General features: G+C 44.2%; 1 protein-coding gene across 1 annotated transcript in view; it reads left to right on the top strand.

Annotated features, from left to right (window-relative positions):
* The first annotated feature begins 2,594 nt into the window (after nucleotides 1-2,594).
* USP24 (ubiquitin specific peptidase 24) overlaps nucleotides 2,595-10,488 on the top strand; it is a 149,484-nt gene continuing 141,590 nt past the window's right edge. Inside the window, exon 1 of the mRNA XM_079698560.1 lies at nucleotides 2,595-3,071. Within this exon, the coding sequence (XP_079554686.1) occupies nucleotides 2,745-3,071 (327 nt within the window). The 5' untranslated portion in view covers nucleotides 2,595-2,744. The remainder of the gene's footprint in view (nucleotides 3,072-10,488) is intronic.

Here is a 10,488-nt window from a genome sequence, read left to right as displayed (position 1 = left end):
TAAAAATGTAAGTGAAGGTATGAATATTCATACCACAGTCCCCTCTCCTGCTATCCCAATTCAACAGAGTTTAAAGTGCTCACTTGCTTTCTTACATGCAAAAAAGTGTGATTATACTACTCACATCTTCAAATGACACTTTGGCTTTTCAGTCACTCCAGGATCTGGTTCAAAATTGGCCTTCCTTTTTTTTTGTAGCCTTCTGTGGCTCCTTTCCAGGTTTTATCACAGACTTTGTTTTTCTCTGCTTCCTCTTCTCAGCTCAGCACAGTTTCCTCTGTCACGTTCTATAAACCTGCCACTGTTGATGAGTCTTTTTATGTGCCATCTGAATCGGTCGGCCCTGTCTCATTACCTCTTGAGTTCTATTTTGAATTTCAGTGGCAAACAATTTTTTCTTTACCTGCTACTTTCTCTTCCCTTATAACGGATTTCTTAATTTGGTCACTGAATTAACTCTTTAAACACAGTGTAAAATTGAATGTCATCACTTTGCCATCATCAAATTTTGTCTACTTTGTTTAGAGTTGCATCACCAGTGCCAAGAACAGTACTTGGCACCTGACAAATATTAAGTACATATTTGTTGAAAAAATTAAATACCTTGGCAGGTACTCTATGACAGGTTGCTTGGGTTGATTTAGATTACTTTTGTTCTTCATATACCACAGATAAATATCTAAAATGTTATTGAGTACCTAGAAGTGGATAACGCTTAATAAAATTTTATTTTAATATACACATTGTGGCCTGATAAAATTATAGGCATTCTTCCTTAGCAGGTTCTTTTTTGTTGTTGTTCAGAAATGTAAGAAGAGAGGAGTTTTGTTATTTTCATTAACCAATTACGAGACTGTACTTCCTTTGCATATTAGTCCTAGTCTTTGGTCTATAATCTAGTCTTTAATCAATACAACAAATACAGTTACTTCATTTAAATGTAAACAGCAGTGATAAATTCACCCTGTAAATCAAATTGCTGGTGTTTATAAATGTATGTAGCAAGTACTAGACAAGAAGGGCTCATGGTCCAGGGAAAAGGATGCTAATAGAGAAAGTGCAGAGAAAATTTCCGGGTACTGTCCCTAATTTAAGATTTGGGGTAAAGGGGGATTTTAGTGAGTGCCTGGTTGGCAACAGGAGGGATTTGACGGTATGAGAAAGGTTAGATGGTGGACTTCAGGGTTCAGGAAGAAACAAGGGTAAGGGTAATAGGAGATGAAGTGAGATATGGAAAAAGCATCAGGATCTTGGGAGCGGGTGGGGAAAGAACTTGGGAGAAGCAAGAATAAAAGGAAATTGAAGGCGGGAAATACCAAGGACCAGGGCTTAGATGGTAGTCAGTGGACTAAAGATACGGCCCCTGCGCGCTAATGCTAAAAGTAGAAAGAGAAAGCAAAGAAAGCAGGCCTTTGAAGGGGAAGAGGAATGCTCAAAGGGGGAAACCAACAGGGGTGCGGTCCCCTCCCCCAAAGGGCATAAAAAAGAGGGAGGGCAGTCCTCCCTCAAAAGGCAGAACAAAGACGGAATCCTGAGCCAAAGGGTGCAGTAGAATGTGGGTGGGTGGATGAGCATGAGGAGGGAAGTAGAGGTCCAAGGTGTTCGAATGAGTCAGAAGCTGAAGGAGGGTGATGCAGTCAGGAGTTTTTGGAGGTTTTCACAGACAGCACTGGGATTTGGAGTTCCGGTTGTAAAAATATGTTTCGGACTCTCAGGGGATTTTTGCATGAGTTTAGTAGAGTCCAGTCAGGTTGGCTGGGGGTAGGTGGTGGTCAGTCAATGCTAGAAGGAAAATTCAAGGAGGGCTGGGAATTCACTTCAACCAGTTTAGGGTGATTTCAGCGAAAAGTTGGAGGGATTTAGGTCAAGAGTATGTGGGGGGTGCATTTCAGCCCGGGTGGGTTGGTTTGCCTGCTTTGGGCATGAACTTAAGTGGGCGCTGAAGGGTATGTCAGGCAGCGTGGCTGGAGGATTTCCTTCAGGACCGCGGTGCAAGTCAGGCCAGGTTTGGGGTGGGTTACAGTAGCCGCCGAGCGCACTGCGTTTAGGCTGGGGTGCGTTCCGGGCCGTGCCGGGGCGAGCAAGTCCGGGAGCTGGAGTCCGGCGGGGACTCCGGCGAGGTTCAGGGGGAACCGCCGTCAGCGCCGGGCAGGATCGCCAGCTCGGGGACTTCGGGGACGTTCCGCGCAGCGCATTGCACTTTGCTCCCGCCCCTCCCGCGGGAACCTGTTGCTGGAGGAATGGGCGGGTGGCGGCGGCGACGGCGACGGCGGAGAACCCTCCCTCGCCTCCGCTCGGGCCTTACGGCGTCCCTTTCACCCTAGAGACGCTCCGCGGCGCAGCCCCTCCCTTACCGCCTCTATTAAAAAAAGAAAGAAAGAAAGAAAAATCACCCCCTAGCCCTCACCCGTGACCGGCGGGCCCCGCGGCCTCTCGTGCGGCTTCCGGGAGCGGAGGCGCGGCCCCGCGGGCCGGAGGAGGCGGAGGCGGAGGAGGAGGCCAACATGGCGGCGCGCAGGGCTGGGCCGGGCCGCCGCAGCGCCTGAGCCCTTCACCGCTGTCGCTCGGCTCGGGGCGCCCACCCCCGCGCCCACCCTGGCCCGGCGGCCGCGGAGCGCGCAGAGCAGAAGTGCAGGGGCCCGCCCGGGCGCGGGGACGGCGCGGAGGCAGCGCCGTGCGGCCCGCCAGGCCCCGGACCCGCAGCTTCGCAGCCCGCCGGCTGGCGCAGCCCGGAGGCCCGAGCCATGGAATCGGAGGAGGAGCAGCACATGACCACGCTGCTGTGCATGGGCTTCTCGGACCCTGCCACCATCCGCAAGGCCCTGCGCCTGGCCAAGAACGACATCAACGAGGCCGTGGCGCTGCTCACCAACGAGCGGCCGGGCCTCGACTACGGCGGCTACGAGCCCATGGACAGCGGCGGCGGCCCCAGCCCCGGGCCCGGCGGGGGCTTGCGGGGCGACGGCGGCGGTGACGGCGGCGGTGGAGGCCCTTCCCGCGGCGGCAGCACCGGAGGCGGCGGCGGCGGCTTCGACCCCCCGCCCGCCTACCACGAGGTGGTGGACGCCGAGGTGAGGAGGGGCGACCCATGACCCCCGCGGGACAGGCCATTGGGCTGGAGTTCCCTGGGGAGGGGACACACCCCACTGGGCTTGGAGTGCGGAGGGCTTGTGAGGCGGGGGAGGCACGGAGAGAGGGGGAATGGAACACCGGGCTCGTCGGGATGGAGGTCACCGGACTGGGGTCAAGTGGGGAGAAGGGCCTATGGGGAGGGGCTGAATGGGAATACGGGCTGCAGGGCAGGGCTGCGCGGCAGCGTGAGTAGGGGGTCTCTGGGCTTTGAGCTGAGCTCACTAACGGGGCAGGCCCGGGTCGGGGATGGGGAGAAGGGCCCAAGGCTGGCATCCGAGGTGGGGAGAGCCAGACACATTGACCTGGAGTGTGTGATGGGGAGGACGCTTGTATCAGGGGGTGAGAAATGGGGTCCTAGGAGATTAGGCGAGGGCCCGAGATTTCGCGGCCCAGGGTTTCAGTGAAGGAGTGGGGAGGCACCAGGTTCAGAGTCAGAGAAAAAGTGGGATGGGCCAGTCAGAGTAGCGGCTTTGCTAGGGTCAGGAATGAGGTTAGGAATGGGGTTTGGGTTTTAGCCAAGGACCAGAAAGAGAGGAGATTGGTCAGGGTCTAAAATGAAGAGAGACTGGGCAGAGGCCAGGAATGACAAGAATTGATAGGAAGTGGGGAGGGGGCTCAGCTGCAATAAAGTGTGTGGGGGGCGTCGTTGATAAGGTTAGATATTAAAGCCACGGGGATTAGACTGAGAGAGGTTAGAGATAAGAGGCCAGGGCAGGAGTCAAAGCTGAGGAGGGTCTAGGCAGTGATGGGACTGGAGTTGGAGGCTGAAGCTGGGACCAAGTCTGGGTAAGCAGAGTACTGGTCATCTATTAAGTCAGAAATGAGGGAAAGCTAGACTGGAGAAAGGGATTGGGTGCTGTGTAGAGGTTCAGGGACAGGGACAGGGCGGGAGATAAGGGGACTGGAGAAGTCTTTTGAGGAGAAAGAGGGCCGTCTAGGCGAATGGCTTTGGTCAGAAATCTCAAGTCTGGGTGGAGACGATTCCTTTTTGTTTTATTTAGGGATGTGAGCAAAGAACATGGGGGGAGAAAACAGACTTTACCTGATTTTTTAAAAAGCGTCAACCAGAAGCAACAGTGCTTGTGAATAATTACTTTGCAGAAAAATGGCAGCTCATGGTAGGAGTTTTGGTCAGATTCACTGCTTAGTACATTTCAAGGGTCCAGTAGAGCGAGTTGGCCTACTCTAGTGGTTTGGATTTTTTAGTAGAGATGTGAATTTGGAAAATTCTTAATGAAGCTAAGCCTCCTGATATAATTTTTTCCTAAATAATGTTCTGTCCTTTTAGTTATATTCTTTAGCAGCAGTTCCTTGGGCTGAAGTATTTTGGGAAAGAAGGTGGCACTTCAAAAAGCCAGATTTCTTCACAAGATCTCTTTGGTTTCCAGACTTCCACACACTTGGTTGATTGCCCTCTGTTACCTAGTAACTCAGCTAGATCATTGACTAGTATATGGCAGTAAAGGTTGTAATTAGTCCTAGTTTGGGAAAAAAAATCCCATATATTTAAATAACTGTACTTAAGTCACTTTAAGAAATGAGCTTCTCTTTGCAAGTCCCCATCACTCCTCTCCTTGTTCCTTCTAGTTTTTTTGTTTTTGTTTTTTTTAATAAATTTGTTTATTTATTTGTGGCTGCATTTGGTTTTCATTGCTGCGTGCCGGCCTTCTCTAGTTGTGGCGAGCGGGGGCTACTCTTTGTTGCCGTGCGTGGGCTTCTCATTGCGGTGGTTTCTCTTGTTGCAGAGCACGGGCTCTAGGCATGCGGGCTTCAGTAGTTGTGGCACACGTGCTCAGTAGTTGGGGCTCACGGGCTCTAGAGCGCAGGCTCAGTAGTTGTGGTACACGGGCTTAGTTGTTCCCCAGCATGTGGGATCTTCCCGGACCAGGGCTCGAACCCATGTCCCCTGCATTGGCAGGAAGATTCTTAACCACTGCACCACCAGGGAAGCCCCCTTCCTTCTAGTTTTGACCCAGTTTTGAAATCAAGAAGAAAGTCATTGCTTATTCTGAAGATGCTTATATGGCCCCAAAAGTTCAGTGTATCCTCATTTTGTGAAAAATTTTACTCTTTTTTTCTTTTGTCACACCTTTTAATTTCCTAGAATTGCAAAATCAAAGTAAATTATAATGCTTGGTGGTACTTTGACATTAGTTGTACTGCCTGTACATTTAAATACTAAGAATTGGGACTGGCTTCTTTGCACATGAATGACAGGCTGAGGAGTTTGCTTTAATGTAAAATCCAGAGAATCTATGACTTTCTGAAGAATCGTGTCAGGTTTTCATTTCCTCTTGACCTGTGGATTTGGCTGCACCATTTAATTTTGAGAGTTCACTAGGGGCTGGTTACTGAGGCTGCTTTACCCAGAAGAGTATTGGCAAGGATACAGGGAGACACTTTCCTGGCACACAGGAGCCTGGTGAGAATGTTTAACCCCGTTTTTACCTCTGTAGTTTTACAAATCTTCTTGCATGCCACCTGTGCACCTTGCTGCAGACAGTGGGAACCTGAGGCATTTGATCTTGGGAAATAGGGAGAAGTTCTAAACATTGTTGAGCATCTACAGTGTGTCAGGCACTATGTTAGGTGCTTTATACATTTTATTTAATCCCCAGTGAGATGGTTAATAAGATCACCATTTTAGAGCTATGCTTGGCTAGTGGCAAAGTCTGGATTTGAACCTGTTCTCTCTGACTTCAGACGGTGTGCTTTTCATTCTGCTCAACTCATGGGTTTAGGATTGAATTCATTTTAAGATAAGGAAAAATAAAGAGGGAAAGAGACAAATTTGGAGGCTCCTGTACAAATCTAGGAATGATGTGGCTGGCAATTGCTGAATCAAGGCATTAGGAATAGGATAATGGGTAGAATGAAAGGAGAATCATAGATATTTAAAGCAGAAGACTTTAGAAATTTATGATTAGTTTGGCTCCGTTGTTTCACAAGTGCAACCTTGCAGGCCCCAAAGGGGAAGTGACATCTCCCCATAGAGCTAGTTAATGGAAGAGATGGGACTAGACCCCAGGCCCATGCACTGCAAGTGCAGTGTACTTTCTCCCTACCAGCGGCCTGCCTTTCAAATGAAAAGGAGACAGGACACAGTAATGGGTTGAAGCAAAGGAAAGTATAATAAACAGTGTGAAGATTGCCAGCTCTTGTGTAATCTACTTGTTTTATTTCTAAAAAATTAGAACCTTGTTTGAAAATATATAAATTTCTATTTGCCCCATAGGAAATTTCAGTTTCATTGTCCTCTTAAAAATGTTTGGGAATATACAGATTAAAATCTAATTGTTAAAAAAGAAAAAATGATTACATTTATTTTATATTTGTCATTTGGGGACAGGAATGATCCTCTTATTTGGTAAACATTTGATGCCTTCCAGGTCCTGGGGCTGGGAATAGAGTGCTGAACAGAAAGTGAAGGTTACATTCTGGAGGATCTTAGTGCAAGCCACTCATTTTGCAAGAAATGACTTCCCACGGTCATGTAGTTAGGTAAATCCGTTTAGTAATTTGGGCCCATGCTATAATTAGTATTTGGTTTAAAAATTAAAATTTGGAAAGTAAAAGACGTTAACTTCTGGTTCAGTAGCAGCAAGGAGAATGCAGATAAAAAAGACCCAGATATCTAGCAGAACACATAAAACTGCACAGAAAGCCACTTTTAAAATATCCTCCAGTGAAGTAAAGGTATCGCTTTGCAGAAAGTTGTGTTTGGTTGTTACTAGTATTGTTGGATGTAGATGTATATGTAATTCTTGGTCTCTGGGTCTGGACGGGACTTTGAAAAGTTATCCAGTTTTGATTTTGAATAGCATTACTTCAAACTCTTTCCACGGCAGGTAGGAGTCTGTTCTATTATTAGAGAGTGATATCTCACAGCTGCTCTAACTATCCAGATGTTTAACACCCCCACTGTCAGAATTCTTCAGTGTTTCTTAGATGGCTGTCAACCCCCCTGGCCACTACTCAGGGCATGCCCCCTGGTTCTGCCCTCCACAGAGCTGGGAGAGAGTTGGTCCTTTAAGAATTGTGATCCTGTCCGGAGAGTTAGTAGAATTTAGAACGAGGAACCGTTGTAGGCACCTTTTAAAATTTCCTTTTAAAATTTAACAGTTGTGAAATATACCTTATTTGTTATTAAGTCTCCTTCTTTTGTTTTTAGAAAATACAAAAATGGAATTTTTAAAAAATAAATTTATTTATTTATTTATGGCTGTGTTGGGTCTTCATTGCTACACACAGGCTTTTTCTGGTTGTGGCGAGTGGGACTACTCTTCGTTGTGGTGCATGGGCTTCTCATTGTGGTGGCTCCTCTTGTTGCAGAGCACGGGCTTCAGTAGTTGTGGCTCGTGGGCTCTAGAGCACAGGCTCAGTAGTTGTGGCATATGCGCTTATCCGCTCCATGGCATGTGGGATCTTCCCAGACCAGGGATCGAACCTATGTCCCTTGCATTGGCAGGCAGATTCTTAATCACTGCGCCACCAAGGAAGTCCCTAAAATGGAATTTTTTTGCAAGAAGATTTTAATTAACAGCTAGAAATACCTTCCTCAGTGTCTAGTTCTGTGATAATTAATATTCCTAGAAGTGACATTTAATGCTGTGATCTCACCAATATTGTGAACTGCTTGTTTTGTTCCTGTTGTATTGTGGATAGTCTTTCTGGAAGTATTTTGTCAGGCGTGTTTGCAAGATTTCATTGCTACTTTGTTAAGAGCCCCAAAGTTGGTCCTGCTACAGTATATATAAATCACATTACTTTGTAACTCCTTAACTCATTTCTGCCTCCTTTTTTCCTTTTGGTATTAAGAGGGTAGTTATACATGAATTAAAGTTATAATACATTATATATACAATATATAATATGTTATATGATATATTAAGGTTTATATTAAAATTCATACCCCTTTTTCCCTAAAATACACAATCCTAGCTCATTTGATATAGAGTAAATATCAAATAAGTAAATTTTAGTTATTATTTGTGATTTGAATACATGACTCATGGTTTCTGATTTATTGTGATTTGTTAAATTAGAAAAAGTGGAATCTATTTAAAAATTTTAGAGTTAAAAAATAATTCCAAAAATCAGTTGAAAGTAAATGAAAAATAGGGAATCTGAAAGATTGATTTTGAAATAAGAATTTCTTTATAATCTAGTATATATGTATCTCCTTTGCAAATGAAGCTTATGAGTTCATCTGACAGTTGGTTCTCACCTTGTAATTACCTGGCCATTTGCTACTAGAATGAATGTAATTTGGCATGAAGGAAGTACCTCTTGTGTGTCAGTGAGTGTGTATTCTAGTGAAATCATAGTAGGTGGTGACAGCTTTATACAACATAATAATGCTGTTAGCTTAAAATTTGAAACCAGTTACAATATTAGAAAAGTAAATGTTGTAATGTTTTAACAATTTGAGGAAAGAGTTTCAACTGTAATACGACCCAAATAGCAGACATCAGTGTACTACACATCTTTGTACTTACTGCTCAAATATCATATAATATTGATTTTATTTGAATTTAAGTGCAAACATGAAAAATTTTTACTTTTAATAGAACTATTATATTTAGAAAGATTTAGTTCACTAATACTTTTCATGTCTGGAGTTCAGTTTTCCAGGAAATTTTTCTTATTTGGAACACCAGAGAGAAGTAAGAAGTAAAATACGTAAGATTAAACCATTTCAAAACACCCCCATACATTTAATTCACTCAACATCATGCATTTCATTCATTTGTGTTTTAGCTTGTTTGTTAAAAAACATAGTTTAAGTAAGTTTTAATATTAGGTTTCCTATCAAATTAGAAGTGTTTTGTAGTAGTCCAAACGTGAGGTGATGAGCTGTTGGAGGCAAATGCATTTGACAGTAGTGAGAAGTGACAGTAGCCCAGGGGTAAAGGAGGGGACAGGAAAACTTTAAAAACAAAGCAGGCTCACCCGTTTGTATAGGGCGATATGAAACAGCTTTATGTGCTACATGCCCCTGAGAGGTTGTTTTTACTGATGCCACACTCAAGAAAAGGTTACAGTATGTTCTGTTTAAGAAAGGTCAGGAATGTGTAACACACTTTACCAAGGTTTTCATTTTTAAAAAAAAAATGGAAGAAGAAGAAAGTTGGACACATTAAAGAAATAAGCTTTCAGGTACCTGGAAAATTCAGATACGAGGGACATTTCAGCCTGAGACTTCTACATTGTGGAGGCATTGCTATGTAGGTTGTGCTTCATTTTCAAGAGTAGATGTTTTTTTCTCGCCTTCCTTCTAGGGAGTTTTAGTTTCTTTTTTAAGTTTGTGTTTCTCATTCTCATTGTTATCATAGGAATTTTTATTATTCAGTATTGAAATATTTTTCAGTCACAGTTGTAAAAATTTTTTGTTAAGCTCATTTTAGTAGTAGGTGACAGTAGATTTGGTTTATTTTTATTTGTTCTGAAGAAAAGAATTAACACAATTAAGTTGATATTTCATTCTGATCATCTTTCCAGAAATTGAAATGCTTTAGCCATGAAGCAGAGGTGTGTGGAATCTTTTTCTAGAGCTAAGTTGAAGATTTTATTTTTCTTCTTAGAAATAAGTAATACCCTAGGTGCCCACCAGAGTCTTTTCACTTCTTCAGTTCTAGCACACAGTTCTCTTTCCTGTAGTGTCTTAGTCAGTTATGTGCATTGTAAAATTCAATTGACAGCATTTGATTTGCTTTCACTTAGGTTTAAGATGTTTATGTTAGAAATATTTTAATAAAAAAAGTAAATATGATACATTCTTTATCAGTAGGCTTCCAAAATGGTTTCTGAAATTAAAATCTTTTCCAGAGAGATTTGTTGGTCAGACATTCTGTTGCCAAGGCTTTTCAACTTCTGCTTGTGTTCTTTTAGAATCTAGCTTTTCATAAACAGGTCAGCATTTTTTGGCTTTTTTTCCCTCTTTCCATTTCTCTTATATTGGCAATTTTTGTTGAAAATTGAATTGCTTTGTGAAACTCATAGTTAGAAGCCTACAGTGTAGCTTTTTTTTTTTTTTTTTGGCGGTATGCGGGCCTCTCATTGTTGTGGCCTCTCCCGTTGCGGAGCACAGGCTCCGGACGCGCAGGCTCAGCGGCCATGGCTCACGGGCCCAGCTGCTCCGCGGCATGTGGGATCTTCCCGGACCGGGGCATGAACCCGCGTACCCTACATCGGCAGGCCACCAGGGAAGCCCTAGTGTAGCATTTTGGTAGCAATTTAAAATAAATTTCAGATCCTAAAAAATATGAAGTTATTCCCTACTGCCCATGGCAACACCATCTGTCAATTATTTAATTTATTCTAGACTCCTTACTCTCTCTTCTTATCAAATAGCCT

Source organism: Hyperoodon ampullatus (assembly GCF_949752795.1).
Source record: "Hyperoodon ampullatus genome assembly, chromosome: 2".
Lineage (NCBI taxonomy): Eukaryota > Metazoa > Chordata > Mammalia > Artiodactyla > Ziphiidae > Hyperoodon > Hyperoodon ampullatus.
Note: the sequence above shows the minus strand (reverse complement) of the source record. Positions and strands in the feature narration are given on the sequence as shown.